This window comes from Tetrapisispora phaffii, chromosome 1, assembly GCF_000236905.1.
Source record: "Tetrapisispora phaffii CBS 4417 chromosome 1, complete genome".
Lineage (NCBI taxonomy): Eukaryota > Fungi > Ascomycota > Saccharomycetes > Saccharomycetales > Saccharomycetaceae > Tetrapisispora > Tetrapisispora phaffii.
Genome location: NC_016520.1, coordinates 234,033 through 257,037, shown reverse-complemented (window position 1 = coordinate 257,037; position 23,005 = coordinate 234,033). Strand labels below are relative to the sequence as shown.

Here is a 23,005-nt window from a genome sequence, read left to right as displayed (position 1 = left end):
GTGAACTTCAACTGCTCACATGCTGGAAGGCTCCCTTTCCCGACATACTCATTGAACAAAATTCATTCTAAGATGGTAAGAATACTGAATAGTGTGCTACTGATCTAGGTGAGAATACCGCTAACTTCATTGTATAGTACATGGATGCTAGTAATATGAATTGAGTGTGAGTAGGCCTCTGTTGATATTAGTGACTTGTAACATCATCTCGAATTAACAACTTTTGCTTACACAAATCCTGCAAAATTCACTTCTCTTCTAAATAGTTACAGAGAAGATTGGAAAATTTTGGAACAAATTAACAAAATTATGATAATTAATTTGACCTCACATATACTAAATTAACTTGTATATTTGAATATATATAAAAAAATTACAGTATATAAACGTTACTTGGTCAAAATTCAGTTCCAAGAACCCATACTAAAGACAAGTGAGCCATCATGAAGGTATGTTTTAGAGCTAAACCATTCATTTTAAAACGATAATGAACATATAAATGTGATGATACAATGAAAAATAGTGATACTTTGAGACAGAGGTCGATTCCTGAATAGATATTATGAGCAGTACCCAATAATCCATAGATATGTAACTATTGCAATAAAGATTATAGTTTAAAATGTGAACGTATTTTTGATATAGCAGAATAAATCAGATTCAACAATCTAGAAAATATATTAATAGACGAAGGAATACCAATACGAAATATCGATTAACTAATTGATTAAAATCAACCGTTGCTTTTATTATAGGTCATTAAGAGGAATAAATCACCAAACGTCATGGAACAATCTTATCAGTAATGTAATATGAATTTAGGTTTCATTATTTTTTTCTTCACAACGTTTGATAAAGTCTACATTCTATTTCACAGTTATTCAAAGTTCAAATATCAACTTTCTCTAATTAGCGAATTAATTTACTAACAGTTTTATTATATTAAAATTATTTGTTTTTATGTAATCGAATAATTTTAATGTTTCTCTTATATTAGTTGAACATTGCTTACCCAGTTAACGGTACTCAAAAGACCGTCGAAATCGATGACGAACACCGTATCCGTGTCTTCTACGACAAGAGAATTGGTCAAGAAGTTGACGGTGAATCCGTTGGTGACGAATTCAAGGGTTACACCTTCAAGATCTCCGGTGGTAACGACAAACAAGGTTTCCCAATGAAACAAGGTGTCTTATTACCAACCAGAGTTAAGTTATTATTAACTAAGGGTGTTTCTTGTTACAGACCAAGAAGAACTGGTGAAAGAAAGAGAAAGTCTGTCAGAGGTGCTATTGTTGGTCCAGATTTAGCTGTCTTATCTTTAGTCATCACCAAGAAGGGTGAACAAGAATTAGAAGGTGTTACTGACGCTACTGTTCCAAAGAGATTAGGTCCAAAGAGAGCTAACAACATCAGAAAATTCTTCGGTTTAACCAAGGAAGATGATGTCCGTGACTTCGTCATTAGAAGAGAAGTTACCAAGGGTGAAAAGACTTACACCAAGGCTCCAAAGATCCAAAGATTAGTCACTCCACAAAGATTACAAAGAAAGAGACACCAAAAGTCCTTGAAGATCAGAAATGCTCAAGCTCAAAGAGAAGCTGCTGCCGAATACGCTCAATTATTAGCTAAGAGATTAGCTGAAAGAAAAGCTGAAAAGGCTGAAACAAGAAAGAGAAGAGCTTCTTCTTTAAAGGCTTAAATTACTAGTATATCTCAATGCTAAATTTAGGTTCCTTTAAAACATAATTAATTGTATACTTCATTTATAATATTGTATCTTTTAAAACAATTTTAAAATTTATTATCATTTAGATTCGGAGGTTTTATTTTATAATTTGTACCCAATAAGTGATAGTTAGATATAGCTAATTTTATGCTAACTAGAAAAGGTGATAACTAGAAAAGGTGATAACTAGAAAAGGTGATAACGTAACATTGAATATTTTATTCAAAGACAAAAATTGTTAAAAATATATTAATTATCATATTTATCATTAGTATTATAAATTTTTTTAACATATAAATATATAGTCAATATATAGTTATACATGAATGGATTGGTAACAAGTCTGAATAAAATTCATTTTATTTCGTTTCTGAGCTCGTTAATTTTATCACATATTACAAATTTAACGTAAAGTAACAATTTCTTCAGCAGAGGTTGGGTGAATGGCAACACAGTTGTCAAAGTCAGCCTTGGTGGCACCCATCTTGATGGCAACACCGAAACCTTGTAAGATTTCAGAGGAGCTTGGACCAACGATATGTAGACCGACAACCTTTTCTTCTGGACCGGCACAAACTAATTTGTAACCAGTTGGTTGTTTCTTAATTGGATCATCCAATAAAGCGTTGTACATGTCAGTGAATTCGGTCTTGTATACCTTGATGTTATTTTCACCATATTTGGCAACAGCATCAGCTTCGGTCATACCACAAGTACCAGCGACTGGATGAGAGAAGACGACACTTGGAACATTGCTGTAATCTAATTTATCGTTCTTGAATTTTACTGGACCGAATAATCTGTTAGCTAATTTTCTACCGGCAGCAATAGCAACTGGAGTTAATTCGACGTTACCAACAACATCACCTAAGGAGAAAACATTTGGAACGTTGGTGTTTTGGTATTCATCAACAACAATTTGCTCTCTAGCGTTCAATTCTATCTTGATATTTTCTAAACCTAGACCCAAGTAAGTTCTACGGCCGACAGACCAGACTAAAGTGTCAACATCCTTTAATTCAGTGCTGTCATTTAAGGTGACAGTTAGCTTACCAGTGGCTTCGTCCTTGACTACTTTACTGACAACACTTTTCTTGTGAACATTAATACCTGATTCCACGTAATGGTCAGTGACTTTCTTTTGAATCATTTCATCGAATTTTCTTAAGAAAGTTTCACCTCTAATCACTAAATGAGTTTCAGAGCCTAAACCATGGAAAACACCAGCCAATTCAACACCGATGTAACCAGCACCAACTAAAACAACCTTCTTTGGTTGTTTCTCCAATTCAAAGAAACCATCAGAGGTAATACCATGTTCGAAACCTGGAATATTTTCTGGCATGACTGGCTTACCACCAGTGGCAATTAAAACTTTCTTAGCTTTGTAAACTTGAACGGAACCATCTGCTTTCTTAACTTCAACATCACCATCTTTGTTGAAAGAAGCCCAACCGAAAACAACGTCGACATTTTCCCTTTCACAGTTAGAAGCATAGATACCATTTAATCTCTTAATAGTGGCATCTCTCTTAGCCTTATAACCTTCCCAGTTGAAAGTTAAATGTTCTCTGTCTAATGGTAAGTCTTCAAATAGCTTTAAATCATGAGCCTGTTGTATTCTACCGGCTAAGTCAGAAGCATACCACATAATTTTCTTTGGCACACAACCAACATTAACACAAGTACCACCTAATTTCTTACCTTCAATAAGTAAAACTTTAGCACCGTAACTAGCAGCTCTTCTGGCAGAAGCAACACCACCGGAACCACCACCGATGACAAGGTAATCGTATTCTTGAGCAGCAGACATTTTATGTATGTAATTTAATTGAGTATTGTATAGTTTTAATTTACTAGAATTTATTAGATTTTTTAAATTTAACCTGAATATATTGCTAGTTGATTTGATTATGTTCATAACTTAGAATAGAAAGGGAAAATGTAAATATTTTAAAAGGTCAATTGTTAAAACTACAAAACAATTTACAAAAGGTTCAAGGTTCACATCAATGGATTGAAAAATATTAATCCTTTATATATCAATTGAAATAAATTTGGAATTAATAATAATTAACTGGAAAACAAAAGAGTAACGCAGGGGACTTAATGCGATTTTAATTATCGTATTGCTATTGAATTGACAAGAACTTGAAAATAAAATAAAAAAAAGAACCAATGTATCCAGAACACTAATTTATCAAGGATAAAATAATAAAATTCAATTGAAATCCAGTGCCACTACATCAACTACTAAGTGACTGTTAACCATCTTAATTGATCACAAACATAAAATAGAAAAATGGATAAGAAAACATAACCCAAACTGTGGTACACTCTGTTGCGATTTTGTTCTAGAAATACAAACTAAGAATATAGGAAATGTACAATAACGAAAAGCACTTAACCATTTTTTAACTTGACTTAACTAAAATCAAAAGTATATCATTTACAAGAGACAAACCTTGAAATAAGTAACCTATATGCGGGCTAACCTTCAAAAGTATAAATGGATTCGAAATAGAAATAACACAATCTTCATATTTAATGGTAAACAGCATAAATACAAAAAAAGAAAATACAAAAGATGAGGACAATTTAGAGGTAATTAATTAGTTTCAATCATGTAATTAGAAACAACGTTCGAGAGTTATTTTTGATGTTGAAAAATTGACTGAAACATCTGCAACAACAGAAGACAAACCTATTTTTCAGTTATATCGAATTTAAAAATTTGAAATGTAGTAAAACCTAATCAAAAGTTCCTAAAATCTTGCCTATTGCTAGTTATGATAGGTGGTATTGTCTTGCTGTTAGTATTGTCCGACAAGCTGAATTGTTGTACACCTCCGTTTCCTATTAACGAATGTCTTGTTTCTCTGCCGGTAAGATGCAAGAATATGCATGTATATATGATATATGCAATGTTTGAAGAGATGGTAGTCGTACCTTGCCGGGCTACTGCGTGGACTATTTGCAGGTGTTCCATATGTGAGGACAACCGGTGCGTAATAACACTTCTTTATGTACATGTGTATGCGTTGTGTGTGTGCATTTCACTTTGTCTTCACCTTCTTATAATTAAAAATAATCAGAAATACACAGAAAGAAATACAACAACAATAGGCAATTACGTTCTTTTGCACTTGTGTTTCTCCTTTACTTGATGGTACCACAAGTTCATTGCTAGTATGCGTAAGTATCTGTTGTCTCTTCACTCTTCTGTTCGTAAGTTCAGACACACACAGACTACTACATACACTACTGCACACACTACACATATATCATCTCCACTAGTATGGCCTTTCTTATCGAGTAATGGCTGTCTCTCTCAGTCATTGTTAATTGACTTTGACGATGAGCATTTTTCATACTGAGAGTCAACTCTCTGTGGTGGTTCTATTTACTGGCAAGAAAACCCTTTATAGTAATTAGTAAAATGCATTGTTGTTCGTTGCAAGTGTACTCTGCCCCCTGGGAAGCAATAGTTGTTTCTTCATTTCTTTGTGGTGGCAATGGTAATGGCAATGCAGTTAAATAAATAGTTCGCACTTTGAATGAACCGGAATATTGGTCAGGATATAAACCTCCCCTCACTGAGCTTGGTCCTCGTCCTTGTTTATGGAATTTCTTCAAAGCTTTTATGTCTACAACAATATGTCCGCTGCTGAGCCATTTTATTTCATATCTTGTGTGTGTTCCGTCCACTTGCAAATGTAAACGAGCGCACACACACATACACAGCAAGATATACAGTTCGTATGTTCTCTGTTATGATACATGTATATGAACTGATTGATAGATTGTATGTGTATCCATCTTACATTATATTGCGCTTCTCTGCAAGATTAACATATTAATATATGTGTTTCATTCATGTAATTTCATTCACCTTATGTTTATAGGTATGCACATGCACATATGCAGTGTCGTGTGGCCTGTTTCACAAATGTACTTTATGATTATTATCTAATATACAAAACCTATAAAATATGAAAAATAAAATATACATAATTGATATATTTTTGATTAACGGAAATCAGTTTTACCATTACCACGTTTACCACTGAACAGATGTTTTGGTAATGAAGCAGTTGCATGTCTGTCGGCTTCACCAGCTCTAGCGTTTCTATTTCTTTCTCTTCTTTGTAGTTTAGCCATTCTCTCGGCCTTGGATCTCATCGAACCATCTGCAACACCGTCTAGCAATCTGTCGGATTGGTTCAATGTACCACCGTTGGCAGATTTGCTTCCTTCGATAGCATCACCAGCACCGAATACGACATCAGCACCACTTTCTCTATATCTATTAGCATATGCGGCAACTGATTGTCTATCATATAGAGCAGACATATCGTGTCCTAATTTAGCCATATGAGTTTCCATTTGGCCAAAAGATTTGGTAAGTTTGGAACGTGGCATAATGGCTTTGTTCTTCAATGACTTTCTATTTCTGGCTTCGGCAATCATCATCTTTTGCTTGTCTCTGATCCATTGGGCTTTTTCTCTGATTTCATCAACTTCATCACCAGTGTAACCGTCAAATACTTCGTCGTCATCAGAGTTGTATAGACCTTCTTGTTCTAATCTTTCTTCTTCTTCTTCTAACGCTTGTAACTTGGCAGCGATCTCTGGGTCTAAGAAATCGTAAACATTCTTACCGTCCATGATTTCTGGCATGACATCATTTTTCCATTCTTCATCTTCTAATAAGTATTTATCCTTCAAATTGATGTTGAAGACACCAGCACCACCATTTTCACCTTCAATATCTCTAGCCAAAATGTGTCTTTCTGGATCTTCTGGATCGTATTTCTTCAGAGATTTGAATGTTTCAGGAATAAATGGTGATCTGTCAACGTCATCTCTGCTTTGTGGTTTAGAAACATGGATTTTGTTTAAGACGTTGTTAACTCTTGATTGTGATTTTAACTTAGTTTCAATTCTGGCAGCCAATAGCTTTTCACATGCTTTGTTTCTAACTTCCATAACGTTTTCTTCCATTTGACAAGAAGTTGTCATGATTTCAACACCTTGAACATCCTTGACGGTTTGTAATAATGCAGCACGCTCTTCATCTAGATCTTGTGGACCAATGATATCGGTTTTGTTAATAACAACCATCACTGATTTGTTAGCAAATAATGGTTTAATAGAATGGAATAATTTGACTTGAGCTTCAACTGTGAAACCACACTGTTCAGAAAGATCCATAAAATATAGAACACACGAACGTAAATGAGCAATAGCATAAATGGATTGCATTTCAATATTGTTCATTTCTTCAGTTGGTCTATCCAAAATACCTGGAGTATCAATGGCTTGGAAACGTAGATATTTATAATCAAAATGACCAACATATAATGACTTGGTGGTGAAAGCATATGGTTGAACTTCAACATCAGCTTTTGTAATACATCTTAAGAAAGATGACTTACCAACATTTGGATAACCACAGATCAACAGAGTTCTAGTGTTTGGATCAATAGATGGCAATCTACCTAAATGTTGTCTAACTTGTTCCAAATAAGATAATGCATCCTTTAATTTCTTAACGATGGTAGCCATTCTACCTAAAGCAGCTCTTTTCAATTGTTTACATTGAAATAAAGATTGACCAAATTTCAACAATCTAATGTAATCACGAGATACTTGTTCAATTAAAGTTTTAGCTTTTGATATAGCAGCTAAAGAAATCTTATAATGATTCTTTTCATATAAGGTATCCATTAAATCTCTGTGGAATGGATGAACATCATTGATGTTTGGGAAACCTTTAATAATATCATCGAATTTTTCAATAAAACCTTCAGAAGTGAATTTCACTTTACGCATATAAAAAGCTCTGATTCTAGTAATATTGAAACCAGGTCTAATGACAGTCGGAGTCTTTCTTTGTGTTCTATTCAACACGATATCCAACAAATCGTTGGCAGGAGCAACAGTTGGGATATTCTTCCAGGATAGTTGCATTTTTTATTTTACTTATTTCTGTTTATTGTTTAACTTGTATCTCTATAGATGAAATATATCTTTCAAATGTCTTTTTTACTTTCGATTATAACTTAATTAGTATTAAAAAACAACCTCGAACTAAAATTTCTAGTCAACAAATTTCCTAAAGATAGATAGATATGTGATATTTATATATAAATCAATATATGAATATATCCATACAGACTTTGTCCTACAATCAAAAAATAATATAATAAGAGAATAGCGAAACCAAATCCAAGAACTCAAGATCCACCTTTATATCAAGCACTCTTAGTTTTGATATATATAAATCTATTAACATCAAAGTCTTTCTACTTCTAAATTGTAGAATAATTAAGTTAAGATGAGATGAGATGAGATGAGATGAGCTTTTAAAAAATTTTTATTAATTTTTCAAAGCTGCCATAGTTAAAGCTCATCGCTAAATTTTCCATAAAAAATTTTCTAGTCATTTATAACGAGCGCATTAAATATAACACACTTAAAGTTCATGATATTAGAAGCCATTGTATGGCATAGCATAGTGCAGAATGGGAGTGATAATGGGGCTTAATTAAGATGTATGGTTATTTTTGAATACTACACGTTTAGTAAGCTAATGATTGTTTAAAATAACTTTGGTATTGTAGATGGAGAGAAACTACAATGTCTGTTGATAGCTATTTAATGGTTGATTTGATTGCATCTCTGTAAGGGTTATTGTAATTTATAGGATCATGATTAAGCGCGTACCCGTAAATTTTGAAAACCCGCCAATACCAATAAACATAAATAAATATAAATACATATTTGTATAAATATTTTAAAACTGACTTTGTATGCATAACTGTTTTGTCATTAAGATAATAGAATGGATAGGTACTAGTAGGCTATCCGTCCCAGTTGCTATCTTAATGGTTTAATTATCTATTGGAAGATGTCAGACTCAGAAAACGAACATAGTGTAGATAATCAGAATAAGGATAAGAAAGATGATAAATATAATGACTCTAGTATTTTAACGTATTGCAATGGTGAATTATTGGATTCAGAGAATAATAATGTGGTTGATGACAATTATGACAGTTTTTATGATGATTTTATAGGTAACAATACTTCCAAGAATACAACAAAGGTTAACAAAAAAGAATTAAGGAAAGACGTTGATTTGATTTCTTCACAATTGAGTCAATGGAACTACAAAAATAATAGAAAAGCATTAGAGAAGGCTATCGTGATTACTGATACATTGCTAACAAGTCTGAGGACAGAAAATATAGCGAGACCAATACATCTACCCATCAATCCAGATAACGATGATGATGCTACTTTAACTATTTTGAAATTACAATTGAAAATAGAAGGTAATTACAATCAAAATAATGACAATAACTTGAATCTTGATAAAGAGGCTACTTCAAAGCTTTTTTTGTTACAAATTGATTCATCAATTAATCATTTGATTTCGTTAAAGATAAGGATCAATGATGTCAATTCAAAGGTTTTCATTACAGGGGATGTAAATACAGGTAAAACAAATTTTTGTAACAAGTTGCTTAAAAGAAGCAATTTATTACCTGAAGATCAATTGCCATGTACATTCGTTTTCTGTGAAATCTTTGATTCATCGCTAAATAATTATTCAGAAGAAGTTCACGCAATCACTACGGAATTAGCAAGTAATGTAAAAGAAGCTAATGCTCAATATAATATAGCAGATTTATCAACTTATGAAATCGTTAACATCGGGGACTTACCAAAAGTAGTAACAGAAAATGAAAAATATGCATTACTCAAAATATACATCAAGGATAAAACTAATAAAGAAAATACAGAAAAGAGTTTGTTGAAGAATGGAATTGTAAATATATCATTAATTGATTCTCCAGGGTTGAACATAGACTCCATACAGACAGCTGAAGTTTTAGCTCGTCAAGAAGAAATTGACTTGGTTGTATTTGTAGTCAATGCAGAAAATCAATTGACACTTTCAGCAAGGGAATTTATACAATTAGCATCAAAGGAAAAAAAATTAATGTTTTTTGTTATTAAAAAATTTGATAGGATTAGAAATAAGGAACGTTGTAAACAACTAATTCTTAAACAAATAGAAGAGCTTTCACCAGAAACTTATAAACAAGCAAACGAATTCGTACATTTTATTGAAGGATCTGACGAGGATAGTAATAACCTAACAGAGAATGATAATGAAGATACTAATGATGATGACAATAATGATTCTGATCAAGATAATGATGATCCAAATTTTCAACATTTGGAAAATGCATTAAGAAATTTTGTTTTGAAGAAAAGATCACTATCAAAATTATTACCAGCAAAAACGTACTTGATAAAACTTTTGACAGACATCAAGCAAATATCTATCTACAACAACAAGGTCAATACTGAAGAGGATAAAAAAATAGAAAAAGAATTAAACGATTTACAGCCACATTTGAAAGAAACTTCCAATAGGTATTCTATTTTAACAACCAAAATCGATAAAATAGTAGATTCCACAGTTGGTGAAGTTGTTGAAAAGACTAAACAATCAATTAGGGATTCTTTAAATATACCAATTGAATCATTTCCAATATATAAAGGGCTATCAAGAATACACGACTACATCTTTTACACAGATAAGCACATCGCCACTAGTATTAGAAATAGTATTATTGAAAGTGAATCCTTTGCGAAGTTCAAAACTCAGAATGCAGTAGATACCATTAATGAATTAGGTGTCAATGAATTAGGCGAAACATTTGTCGTAGATAGGGTATTCCAAAGCGATTTGATGTTCAAGAAAAAACATCACGATAGTTTAAAAAAAATATCAGTGCCTTTATCACTGAGTTATTTGATTGATCCATCTTGGAATGGATTCCTTTTCTATTTAGCTTGTGGATGGAGAAATAAGGGTAGCAGGATACTCGATGAAGAATCGCAGACTTCGACGACCAACAATGCTAACTCACTAGTTTCATTCTTTGGATTGAATTCTTATACATTGGGCCAATACTGGCTACAACCATCTTTATTATTGACTTCTGGTCTTCCAGCTCTAGCAGTGTATTCTGTTGGTAGTGTTAAAGTTATTGGAAGTGTTGTATTAAATGGGTTACAATTTTTTTCATGGAACAGCTTTAAAAGCATGATCATTCCGTTTACTGCAAGTTGTTTGTTTTTGGGGACAACATATCTAATTCATGATTTGCATCGAGCATTACCTAAAAATCTGTTAGTTAAATATAGGGAGCAAATACAAAATCATGATTATGTTAGTTTAAACGCCGAAAGAATTTCAAAAGAAATCCAACAAGTTCTCAAATTCCCTGTTAGAGAAATCGTTAAGTCGTGCGAGTTACTAATTAACAAACAAATAGAAGTGAAGAGCAAGTTAACTTCACGACTTAATGACACTAGAACATCCATAAAATTCTTTAACCATCTTCTAGAAGAAACAACTGCTCAAATATCCAGCGTGAATTCACTTAGCCTCGATATTGACTGATTGCTCGTATCCTAGAAAGAAAATATACCTTATTAGCAAAAAATAGAAACATACATGTAAATAAAAAGCAAATTCAAACTTAATATATTATATAATATGCAGCATAGTCAATATTCAAGGAATTTATAATCTTTCCTAGTTATTTAAAAATTATATTTAGTGTATGCAAATAATTAAAAAAATCGAATATACTGGTATGTGATAAAATCCGGCCAAATTGGTGTCCTAGTTACCACCTTCACCTCTGCTTTTCTTCCATTCTGTGGATCCACTAATTCTGCCAACTTGCTCTGTCTTAGTAGTCTTTGTATCATCTGTTACAGTTTCAGGTTTAAGGAATTGCAATCTCTCTCTTTCGTCTCTCATCTCCAAGCTATATATCTCATCATTTGTTAAAGATTTCCTTAAAGATTTAGTATAAAAATCACAGAAAAATGACAAATTTCCTTCGTTGCATTCCTTTCTTTCTAATGCATTTTTAATAATGTACCTTCTTGAGACATCCGTTACACCATCTTTATTGAATGCTATGCAATAACTCATTTTTTTATTCCAATTAATAGAGTAAATATATGGCTGATCAAATGATTGTTCGCTAGGATCAACATGAACCCATCTATCTAAATTTGTGGAGTAAAATTCACACCACACATGATCTTCTTTATTCCAGATGTATCTCGCTTCCAAACCAAACGATTTCAGTATTAATGTGAAAACATTACAAAATTCACCACATCTTCCTTTTCTAGTTTCTAAAAGTTTAATAGGATTATTATACCTAGGAAACCTTGTAGTCCCCCCACAATGATTACATCTATATACTTCTACATTTCCACATTCATAGCGGGCTTCTTCAGCAGTAGGTCTTTGAATGCCGATTGCAGTTTGATTTGTCTCAATGCTAGAGTCACAATTTTGACAATCTGGTTGATTCACCCATTTAAAGAAATCTTGTTTGAAGTATCTTAACAATTCTTTTACTAATAGATCTGTATACTCTTTATCGTTCCCTCCGTTTTCAGATAATGTCTTGTCAACATTCCCATATATAAGGTCAATATCTAATGTTTCTAACACAATCGAATGCCATTCTGGATTATCGTAAACCTTTGTTAATCTGTTACCGAGCCTTGCCAATTCCTGACAGAACCCATTATGAGCTACTAAATTTTGGAATCGTGATATTTCACCAGTTTCTTTCACCTTTTGAATGATCCAATCTTTATAACGTACTAAGAACATTTCTGCCACATTTTCATAGATATTGTTCTCAACAGACATATTTAAATCGGGTATCGATAATTAACTGTTCCATTGACATGAATAAACTCATAATCGGTATAATCAGGAGTTTATGTATCTTTATTATTCCTTTAAATATTAACTTCGTTTACTTTTAATAATTAAGCCCTAAATAATAAAAAGGAAAAACCATAATCTGAACGGCTGTTCATGTAATATAAAAGACACGCATAATTGTTGAAGTTAGTATACAGCTGATAGTCTACTTGGGGAATCAAAGTACTCATTCCAGCAGGGATGAACTATATGAATACTATTAACCTTTTTTTTGAACGTTAGAGATACCTTTCACCGTTAATTAATTCTTAACTTCAAATTTTAATTTTGTGAATATACACTTACAAAGTAGATGAATCAAAAGTTATTAGGTTGTTTAGTGTTACTCGGGACCTATTCTATAGTGACATTGGCGTTATATTCCTTTAAATTTGCATTAGTGAATGAGACAATATCATATTATTGGAGCGCTGTCCTTTTGTTGCCAGTAATACTGTGGTTATGGGCTTTAGTTGCATGGTGTGAAGCTGAAATGTTAAGTAATGCCAAAAGAGAATGGTAATTGCAGTGCATTTTTACCAGGTTAAAAAAAGATATTCAAAGAATCACTTATTTCACTTTCTACAGTACATAGTTCCATCTATAAAAATATTGGTGTCATCACAATTCGAATATGATGTTTCGTCATAGTTCCTATAGTATACACACATGGTTCCATTTTATCTATTTACATACCAAACAACCAGGATTACATAATATAACAGATCTTTAATATTTCCAGGTTGTTCTCTGTTTATTTTTTCTATAAGAATATTTTCATTTGTTTGGAAAGTTATATCTATATCAATTCAGTAATCAATATTTTATTGCAAAACATTTTTGTTTACCCACTCTCAAAATCAACAGTTCATTATCCATTAAAAGCTCATCTAAATTATTGAATTCAGGATCAATAATTTTGTCCTTATTAACACCAAGATAGATACTACCTTGCTTTATCTTCCTTCTTGCTTCTGATTTAGAGGATTCCGTGAGCCTTGCCACTAAGTCATTTAATGTTTCTCCAGGGTTACCAACTTGTAAAATATTTGCATCCTTAAATATGGACATTAACTCTTTACTTGAATAACTTTTTATTACATCTTTTTTACCAAACGTAATGTCAGAAATTCGTTGGGAGGCTATCCCAGTTCCAATACCATGTAACAAGTCAGTGACCTCTTTGGCTAATATTTTTTGACCTTCACGAAGTTGTGGGTTATTGAGATGATTTGATACAATTTCTTCTATTTCTTCTAATGGTATTAAGGTAAAGATTTTTAAAAATTTACTCACGTCTGCATCTGCTGTGTTATAAAAGTATTGATAAATATCATATGCCGAATTGATGCTTGGGTCAAGAAATATCGCATTTCCTGCACTCTTACCAAATTTTTCACCACTCATTGTTGTTAATAAAGGTGCTGTTATCGCAAATGCAGGTGATTTCTTATATTCTGGAGTCATCCTAGAAATTAAATCGATACCTGCAGTAATATTCCCCCACTGGTCGTTACCGCCCACTTGAATAGTTGTGCCGAAGGTTCGATATAAGTGAAGGTAGTCATAAGCTTGTAAGATCTGATATGTGAATTCATTGAAACCTAATCCTTCCGGTGATGTTAACCTTGACTGCACTGAATCACGAGACATCATCGATTGAATCCTAATGCTTTTACCATAGGTACTTAAAAAATCCAATATTTTAACATCTTTCCACCAATCGTAATTATTAACTTTAGTGAAAGTCCCAGCAGTTGAACCTGTTGATATATTCTTATTCTTCCAATATTGTAATCCATTATCAAAGAATCTTGAAAATTGATTCCCTATATATGTGATATTATCCAGCCTAACTTCATCTTTTAAAGCTGTTCTCTCAGTTTTCCTCCCACTTGGATCCCCAACTTTACCTGTAGCACCACCAACTAAAGTAATAACATTATGTCCTCTTACATAAAAATTCAATAAAATCATTAAAGGAACCATATTACCTAAATGAAGAGATCTAGCTGTCGGATCTGCTCCACAATAAACGGTAAGTTTCTCCCTATTTTCAATCCTATCAATCAATTGGGTCTCTGGTTGTGATATTTCTGCAATCAAACCTCTAGCTCTCAATTCACTTATTAAATTTCCATCTTTAGCCAATATATTCAATGTTCTCTTCTGAAAGATCCTCTTTAAAAACATTCTAGCTGCCTTCTTTTTTTGCCCAATTAAAGAGTTGTTATCAATTACAAAGCCAAACTTTGAACAATACTAATTAACATCTACAATGCTTACTACACTTCAAGTTCTACTTTGGATCGTTATTATCACCATAATACCATTTGAAAACATGTTTCTTTTAGCTTCTTGTTAGCGTTCAATTGTTCGATTCTTAACCTTTTCTGATGTTGATAAGCGTCAAACGTCAAATCCAAGCCATCTTTAAAATAAAATGAAATTGGTATTATAAGAAACCGTTGGATCAGGAGCAAGGCTGACTACTTAGTTACGATTCTAATAAAATAATTTTATATATGCAGTTGTGTGTATTTTAATTGATACTATATAAAGTTATCTGTGTAAATGACAGGTGAAATTTAACTATTTTCTGGATTTCAAAGATGCCTGTCTAATATTTATTTCTCTTTGACAGAACACATTCTCCTGATTCTGTAGGAATCGAGTAAACATTAAAATTCCCATTTTCCCCCACTATATACAATTCATTAGGAAACTCTTTCGGGAATCCTATGACATATTTATTGTTGGGATTCTTAAGATTAATATAGGCAAATGAACGATCCAGTGATTGACTTGGTATCGATTTCTTTATTGTTTTTGATATTAGGTTCTTGAACGATTTAGCATTTAAATCCTTCCGTAATCCTTTTATATCTTCTGTTGTGATATAAGAGTTGTTTGTATTATTTACACCATGATCACTGTTACTCATTGGTAAAGTTGAAAGTTTCATATTAGAATCTAATTTGAAAATATGTATAGTATCACTGTCACCTACACACGCAATGAGTGTTGCATTGTTGTTGAATGCAAGCTGGTGGATAGTAGATTGTCTATTACCTCTTCTGAATTCATAGGTCAACGAATTAATCAGCTCATCCTGTTTCTCAATGCCTACATCAAATATTCTAATAACTGTTCCCTTTTCTGATGCTGTAGCAATTATCTTCCCATCTGGACTGATAGTTAGTGCTACAACGTTACCATTATGTACTGCGTTTAGATAATTTATAGGAGTAATGTTTAAAGCATCATACGCTACAACGTCATTTAACATAATATGATTGTTTTTATTATTAATGGAGGTATTTGTCATGTTAAAGGTTGTGAACACAAGGATACTTCTATCATCTTCACTTAATGCCATCTTTATTGGAATTTTCCTCTTCTTCTTTGACGTTATTGTATCATTATTGTTACCAGTCTGCAATTCACTGATGACAGTAGTTTTCAATTTTTTATCACCTATATCTATAGTTTGCAAATGTTTCATACATGATATGTCGTATATGTATATTTGATCAGTTTCTAACAACACACACATTCTTTTTCTATTCATTATAATGTCAATCACACAGCTAGGAAAAGATAACTCACAGATAATCGATTTCCTCTTGGTATTAATAATCTTAACTTTTTTCGACTCAATGCTGTTTTTATTCGAACTTGAGACTGCAATTAAATTGGTTGAAAACAACATTTCAATCAACAAAGCATTCTCACTTGAGTCAACCTTGTAAGAATGATTCCTCTTTCTACTGTCAACATTATTAACAGCATCAGAGTCACTGCCAATGCCATTACTATTATTAACATCATCATGACTATTGTTATGTTCATAATCAGCGAAGTTCCCACCTGAATTACCCTTTAAGATATCATTATTCTTTGGCAATTCAAAGCACTTGCCAAAAGGATCACAATTATAAATTATTATATCAGTATTGTCTGAACTTGCTGTAAAACAAGTAGAGTCTTGATTGAATTTTAAAGATCGATAGCTCATTCTTTACCTATATTTTTTCAGCAGCTAATGAGTAAAATACTTACTATATTCTTCTTCTTCTTTACACTAAAATGACAAATTATTTAATATAGCAGTCTCCACTCCTTGCTCGCTATTCCATAACAACAGATGAATCATATACATTGATCAGTCTTTTATAAAATTAAAGGTCACTTAAATTTATTATTTGCAAATTCATACTTTGTTAGTTCCTTATTTTTACAAAAACTTACAAGTTCTTGTAACAACAGAATAAAAGAAATACTACTGTAAATAACTATTTTTGATTGATGTGTAAAAACAGGGTTGTTAGGTAGGTAGCTAACCAACGATTCTGTAACGATTAAACCAATTGGGCTACCGAGTCTGATTATGTTTAACTTGATGATATGCCAACTCTAGTAATGAATCGAAAAGTACTCAGTGGTAGAAATTTATTATTGAATGCAAATGTGTTTGCAACAAAGAAACCTTCTTTATTCATTCCCAATGCAGGTTTGAGATTCCAAATAGTGTCCAAGAGTACTTCGAGAGGATATGCCAGTAAAGCAGATACAAATAAAACAAAATCTTTGGCTAGACGAAGAGTTTTGAATGTTCTTCTAACAGTTTTAGTACCATATACTGGATATGCATTTTACGTAGTGACAGGAGCCTCCAAAGAGATTAACTTGAGAGCTAAGGAATTGAGTACGATAGAAGGTGAAGGTGAGTTGACTAATGCAGGAACATTGATTAAATACTCACCATTAAAGATATTGAACAGGTATGAGAATCCTTTTGAAGAATATAGAATGCAAACAGTTTATGAATTTTTTTTCAATAGAGTAGTTGAAGTTTTCCAAAGGAACAGAGGTGGTATTCCAGAAAGTAAAATTGAAATGGATTCATTAATGCCTATCCACAAGCCCGATTGGTTGCCCCAAACCGCAGCATCTAATCATAATCATTTATCAACCGAAAATAACATATCTGATATTTCTGTAGTTACTTCGGAAAATATTTTGAATCAAGAAGGAAACGGCAACACTTCTGAAATATATAGCACATGGCTCGGTCAGTCATGTAACTTTATCTATTATAATGGCCTCAAAATCATCACCGATCCACTTTTTAGTGACTATTTGATCCATGAAAAGTATGGTCCCAAAAGGATCACATCGCAACCTTCTCATATTGATAAAGTTCCTCAACCCGATGTCATCATCGTTTCACATAATCATCCTGATCATCTAGATACTAATAGCATGTCAAAGTGGACATCTTCAGAAGTTTTATGGATTGTACCGAAAGGTGCCAAAAAATTCTTACAAAAACATGGTGTACAGAATGTAATTGAGTTATGTTGGTGGGAAGCCGTTGAATTTAAAAAAAATAAGGAAATTTATCACATATCATCTGTTCCAGCTATGCATTGGTCAGGGAGAGGACTTTTAGACATCAATGAGTCTCTTTGGTGTTCATTTATAATGACACATAATAAGCAGCCAATTTTATTCCACGCTGGGGATACAGGATATGTTAGCGATTTATACAAAAGAATAAAATTAAAATTTGGAGGAGGATGCAAACTAGCACTGTTGCCTTGTGGACAATATTGTCCAGAATGGCATCAAAGACCGCGTCATATCAATTCTCATGAAGTCCTTAGTATAATGGAGGACCTTGCTGTAAAAAATGTACTTGGCATTCATTGGGGTACATTTGTGTTGAGTGGTGAGTATTTTAGAGAACCCAAGGAAAAGCTTGAATTACTAGCACAATGGAAAGGAAAATCTGAACGCTGTTACTGCCCAGAACTTGGTAAAACCATTAAATTTGATTAGTGTTACTAATATATATATATATATCAATTAAATTAAATATCATAAAGGTAAAATAATATTCTATAATATGAGCACTTTCATCATCATTATATTTTATCTTTGATAAACTGCTCCCACAGATGATCTTTAACACTAAAAGAATGCTTTTGTGCATCTGGGAATACTTTTGACTCCACATCGCTTATATATTTAAAGATGCTTCCAATTGCTGTTTCATTTAGATTGGTATACTTGTTGACAAATTTTGGCACGCGACCATCTTGCATACCTAATATATCGGATACAACCAGTACCTGGCCACTTGTCTGATTACCAGCACCAATGCCAATTGTAGGAATATTTACAGTTTTAGTGATATGACCTGCTAGATGCGCAGGTATGCATTCAAGAAGAAGAGACCAACAACCTGCTTTTTCTAATGCCACTGCTGTGTTGACCAAATCTTGCATATCCTCAATGGATTTATTGGCTTGAACTTTAAAACCACCCAATGTATTGGAGCGTTGTGGCGTCAAACCTATATGCCCAATAACTGGAATACCTCTTGAACATAATTTTCCTATTAATTCTATTGTATATTCATCATTTTTCAAAGTACCTGACTCAATTTTAACAGAGGTTACTTTACTAGTCAATTTCATTATTTCAATAGCATTATTAATCGCCTGTTCGTGGCTAGCTTCAAAGCTCCCAAATGGTAAGTCTGCAACAATCAATGATGAACCATTGGCTCTACAAACCGATTTAACATGGTACTTAAATTCTTCAAAGGGAAGTTCGGTAGTGCTGGCGTATCCTAGAGTAGTCATAGCCATAGAGTCACCAATTAGCAACATATCACTATTAGACTTTTGAACCCAATTTGCTGATATGTAGTCATATGCAGTGCACATTGTGATGGGCTGTTTAAGGGTATACTTCCTCTGAATATCTAGAATCGTTTTACTAACCGCTTTCTCAACTGGATGGACAGAGTACTGACGAACCGACCCTAAAACAGAAGGTCTATTAATTACAGCACACCATGAACCAAATCGTTTGGGTTTACACACATATCTTATGATTGTAATCATCGAATATTACTCTGCTCGAATCTATATGGCTCCCGGTATCTCATATGCAGGATTGTTGCCCACTTTCCAACGCCAAAGCAAACTCTAAACGGAATCGAGCAACTGTGTCAAACATCTAGTAAGTTCGCAAGCATTCAGTAATAGTGTAAGCTTCTAGTTAACCCATTAACAAGTTATAGATAGAGAACATCAGTTGGCATCTAGCCTGTATCTTACACGCCGTAAGACTCGAGATGTTACTGGGCCCTTCGTGAGGTGGGGCACACCTGGTAGCGCCGTGAAAACCCGTCACCACCAAAAACCGTTGACAGGACACTTAGCATTTGCACCATCGATGCCGCATATATGGCAACGACATTCCAGCATCGATGAACTGGTTCATTGAGTGGTATACTGACTTTCCTCCGCTCTTCACAGCCGTACCAATTCAATTTCCAGTTCTAAAAGTTATCCAAAATTCAATTCGACTAGTCTGTGTGGTGAGTGAAGCTATAAAATAAGGTAATGTGTATTTATTCGCTTACGGCGAGACTATCCTATCTAAGTATCTATTTTCAATTATCTATCTATTCGATCAATCTGCCTTCATCATCGATTTTGAGACCCCATTGCTCTATGCATGTTTCCCTGCGTTTTGCAATGGACTCGTAACGTCTTGATAACGCCTGATTGAAACATATTTCCTTTGCCAGACCGACGAATAGCTGAACCCAACCAGGTTGCAATCTTTCGGCTTCCTGCAAAGTATCTTTGAATTCCAGGTCAATTAGTTTTATTTCATTTTGGAAACGTTTCCAATATTCTTCACCAATGCCACCGTTCTTGTACAAGAGTTCGATCTGAGGACCCAGTTCCTTCATCTTGATAGAACGTCTAACAGCCTCGGCACCTCTGTTCAATAAAGCTGCTTTGATAACCTTTTCATGAATCTTCTCTTCTTCTTGTTTTTCTTTTATCTGGAAGTACAAGTCTCTAGCCTCATTCTCATCAAAAATAGACTTCAATTGGCTCAGCTCTTGGACCTGTCTTTTTCTATATTGCGAACCAAACACAAGCAATGACAGTATCACAACAGCACCATACAGTAATGGTGTATACACCGATATCCTCTGAAAAGTGTACGGCTCAGACATTCCAAAATTAACTTTCTTCAAATTCACTTGTTTCACGGTCCACTGAACGAGACTCAATGACTAAAACTACAACAGCAATTACTGATGAGATCAAAAAATATCTTACTCTTTCAATCAATCAGAATATATAACTGACCTCACTCCATCCAAGCACCTTACCAACTGTCGTTATTGTTCGTAATGCTTGTTTCAGTGGTAAATTTTTCCAATTTGCTTGCTTCTCACTTTTCGTATTATGAATAAAGACCGTGAACTGAAAACTGAAAGCTTAATTATGGCTATTTAAAGGATGTGCCACTTGTGTATATGTTTTTAGTTTGATTGGAACAGAAGGGTTTGAAGCAGTTGCAAGAGTATTAGTCCTGTAGTTGTACACATATACGTGAATTCGTTTTAATAGAGGTGGCAGAATTTTTGTAAAATGTTACTGAGGTTCAGATCAAGAAATGGGATGGAAAGAGTGAGCTGTGAGAGTGGGGATAGTTTTGGGAAAGTGTTGAGTACTTTAGCAGAGAAACATTTTGGTACAATTGACTTATCATCGATAACTGTAGGGAATGATCCTAAGAGTGTCAACGAACCTGCGTCGAATATTGCTGAAAAGTCAATTGATGATCTAGGCTTGAAGCATGGCGATATTGTTTATATTGAGTATAAGGACGTTATCTCGGGTGGCAATTCTGTTTCGGTGGATGGTGTTCCAAATAGCCAAGCTATTTGGCACAGTGTTGCAATCAACACTTCTGGGGTAACCATGTCCCAACCTATGAAAGTACAAGAATCGCCCTTGGATGAAAATTTGGAGAGACAGAGTGGGTTTATTGCTAGGACTAAATCGTCATTGTGTAAACATGGGGATAAAGGTATGTGCGAGTACTGTTCGCCTCTACCGCCTTGGGATAGAGAATACCACAAGGAGCATGGTATCAAGCATGTGTCATTCCATTCTTATTTGAAACAACTGGATGAAACCACTAACAAGAAGTCTAGTGGAAGTTCGTATATCGCACCTTTATCTCAACCAAATTATAAGATTGACAAGAGGTGTACTAATGGTCACGAACCATGGCCAAGAGGTATTTGTTCCAAATGCCAACCCTCTGCAATCACATTGAAACAACAAGAATTCAGAATGGTAGACCACGTCGAGTTCCAAAAAAGTGACCTGATTAATGAATTTATCAATTCTTGGAGAACCACCGGTACTCAACGGTTTGGTTATATGTATGGCAAGTATGAACCATATGATGTAACACCATTGGGGATCAAAGCAGTAGTTGAGGCCATCTATGAACCTTCCCAACATGATGAACAAGACGGTTTGACTATGGACATGGAACAAGTTAGCATACAGATGGCTGAGATTGATGAACTATCAAAAGAAATGGGCTTATCACGAATCGGATTAATATTCACAGATCTTACCGATACAGGCAACGGCAACGGGACTGTTTTCTGTAAGAGACATAAAGATTCGTTTTTCTTATCTTCTTTGGAAGTGATCAATTCATCCAAACATCAGTTACAATTCCCTAACGCTTGCAAATTCAGCGAACAAGGGCATTTCTCTTCTAAGTTTGTGACGTGTGTCATCTCCGGTAACCTTCAAAATGAAATCGATATCTCGAGTTATCAAGTTTCCACCGAAGCAGAAGCATTGGTAGACGCCACAATGATAAGCGGTTCCACGCATCCATCGATGGCATACATCAACGAAACCACTAAGGAAAGATATGTACCGGAAATATTTTACATGAAGACTAATGAATACGGATTAACTGTTAAAGAGAATGCCAAACCTGCATTCCCAGTAGATTATTTACTGGTCACTTTAACTCATGGCTTCTTCAAAAATTCAGAAGACAATGAAAAAAAGGGAATCTTCACTACCAACACCGGATTCCCATGGGCTAACAGACAAGCAATGGGTGTTTCACAAGATTATCATGAAATGAAGAAATATCTTTACACAGCAGCCACCGGTGATGATTTCCAAATGCTAAAGGAGAAATTATCCAATTTCCACCTATTACTATACATCTACTCGCTAGAGATTCTGTCAAAGGAAGAGTGGTCTCAATTATTACAATCTATCATTCACAAAGATGACAACTCCAATGAAAACATATTGAAACTCATCTCTAGCCCAGGGTGGCAAACACTAGTAATGATATTGCAAGAATCTATGTAAGTATACATATAATTATAATCAAAACCCACATACATGCTCACCGTACCAATAAATAATCAAAAAAGAACACACATGACAATCAAGCTGTGTTGTCGTAAACACCATGACTCGACTCTTGACACTACACTCTAAAAGAAGTCACTGCGACACCGCCAGATCGTTACAGAATAGCAGCTTCAATGGACTCGAAAACCTTTATCTCTCTTACCA

At 33.9% G+C, this 23,005-nt stretch overlaps 12 protein-coding genes across 12 annotated transcripts; 5 read left to right on the top strand and 7 right to left on the bottom strand.

Moving 5' to 3' along the window:
* Window positions 1-443: 443 nt before the first annotated feature.
* TPHA0A01330 (40S ribosomal protein eS6) lies at window positions 444-1,702 on the top strand (the record flags this gene model as incomplete). Its single annotated transcript, XM_003683602.1, has 2 exons — window positions 444-449; window positions 998-1,702. The coding sequence occupies 2 exons, from the start codon at window positions 444-446 to the stop codon at window positions 1,700-1,702; spliced, it is 711 nt and encodes a 236-aa protein (XP_003683650.1).
* A 430-nt stretch (window positions 1,703-2,132) lies between these two features.
* GLR1 (glutathione-disulfide reductase GLR1) lies at window positions 2,133-3,650 on the bottom strand (the record flags this gene model as incomplete). Its single annotated transcript, XM_003683601.1, has 1 exon — window positions 2,133-3,650. One exon carries the CDS (start codon window positions 3,648-3,650, stop codon window positions 2,133-2,135), a length of 1,518 nt encoding a protein of 505 aa, XP_003683649.1.
* Window positions 3,651-5,758: 2,108 nt separating this feature from the next.
* Window positions 5,759-7,702, bottom strand: NOG1 (putative GTPase NOG1; the record flags this gene model as incomplete). Its single annotated transcript, XM_003683600.1, has 1 exon — window positions 5,759-7,702. The coding sequence occupies one exon, from the start codon at window positions 7,700-7,702 to the stop codon at window positions 5,759-5,761; it is 1,944 nt and encodes a 647-aa protein (XP_003683648.1).
* Window positions 7,703-8,642: 940 nt separating this feature from the next.
* FZO1 (mitofusin) lies at window positions 8,643-11,216 on the top strand (the record flags this gene model as incomplete). The annotated part of the gene is made up of 1 exon (XM_003683599.1): window positions 8,643-11,216. The coding sequence occupies one exon, from the start codon at window positions 8,643-8,645 to the stop codon at window positions 11,214-11,216; it is 2,574 nt and encodes an 857-aa protein (XP_003683647.1).
* Window positions 11,217-11,441: 225 nt separating this feature from the next.
* On the bottom strand, window positions 11,442-12,497 carry PNG1 (peptide-N4-(N-acetyl-beta-glucosaminyl)asparagine amidase; the record flags this gene model as incomplete). The annotated part of the gene is made up of 1 exon (XM_003683598.1): window positions 11,442-12,497. The coding sequence occupies one exon, from the start codon at window positions 12,495-12,497 to the stop codon at window positions 11,442-11,444; it is 1,056 nt and encodes a 351-aa protein (XP_003683646.1).
* Window positions 12,498-12,867: 370 nt separating this feature from the next.
* Window positions 12,868-13,077, top strand: ERI1 (Eri1p; the record flags this gene model as incomplete). The annotated part of the gene is made up of 1 exon (XM_003683597.1): window positions 12,868-13,077. One exon carries the CDS (start codon window positions 12,868-12,870, stop codon window positions 13,075-13,077), a length of 210 nt encoding a protein of 69 aa, XP_003683645.1.
* A 293-nt stretch (window positions 13,078-13,370) lies between these two features.
* Window positions 13,371-14,747, bottom strand: MSY1 (tyrosine--tRNA ligase MSY1; the record flags this gene model as incomplete). Its single annotated transcript, XM_003683596.1, has 1 exon — window positions 13,371-14,747. One exon carries the CDS (start codon window positions 14,745-14,747, stop codon window positions 13,371-13,373), a length of 1,377 nt encoding a protein of 458 aa, XP_003683644.1.
* Window positions 14,748-15,174: 427 nt separating this feature from the next.
* On the bottom strand, window positions 15,175-16,572 carry ATG21 (Atg21p; the record flags this gene model as incomplete). The annotated part of the gene is made up of 1 exon (XM_003683595.1): window positions 15,175-16,572. One exon carries the CDS (start codon window positions 16,570-16,572, stop codon window positions 15,175-15,177), a length of 1,398 nt encoding a protein of 465 aa, XP_003683643.1.
* Window positions 16,573-16,961: 389 nt separating this feature from the next.
* On the top strand, window positions 16,962-18,398 carry FMP30 (N-acetylphosphatidylethanolamine-hydrolyzing phospholipase D; the record flags this gene model as incomplete). Its single annotated transcript, XM_003683594.1, has 1 exon — window positions 16,962-18,398. One exon carries the CDS (start codon window positions 16,962-16,964, stop codon window positions 18,396-18,398), a length of 1,437 nt encoding a protein of 478 aa, XP_003683642.1.
* Window positions 18,399-18,484: 86 nt separating this feature from the next.
* On the bottom strand, window positions 18,485-19,471 carry ECM31 (3-methyl-2-oxobutanoate hydroxymethyltransferase; the record flags this gene model as incomplete). The annotated part of the gene is made up of 1 exon (XM_003683593.1): window positions 18,485-19,471. The coding sequence occupies one exon, from the start codon at window positions 19,469-19,471 to the stop codon at window positions 18,485-18,487; it is 987 nt and encodes a 328-aa protein (XP_003683641.1).
* A 566-nt stretch (window positions 19,472-20,037) lies between these two features.
* On the bottom strand, window positions 20,038-20,604 carry SEC66 (Sec63 complex subunit SEC66; the record flags this gene model as incomplete). The annotated part of the gene is made up of 1 exon (XM_003683592.1): window positions 20,038-20,604. The coding sequence occupies one exon, from the start codon at window positions 20,602-20,604 to the stop codon at window positions 20,038-20,040; it is 567 nt and encodes a 188-aa protein (XP_003683640.1).
* Window positions 20,605-21,025: 421 nt separating this feature from the next.
* Window positions 21,026-22,795, top strand: NPL4 (nuclear protein localization protein 4; the record flags this gene model as incomplete). Its single annotated transcript, XM_003683591.1, has 1 exon — window positions 21,026-22,795. The coding sequence occupies one exon, from the start codon at window positions 21,026-21,028 to the stop codon at window positions 22,793-22,795; it is 1,770 nt and encodes a 589-aa protein (XP_003683639.1).
* Between the last annotated feature and the right edge of the window lie 210 nt (window positions 22,796-23,005).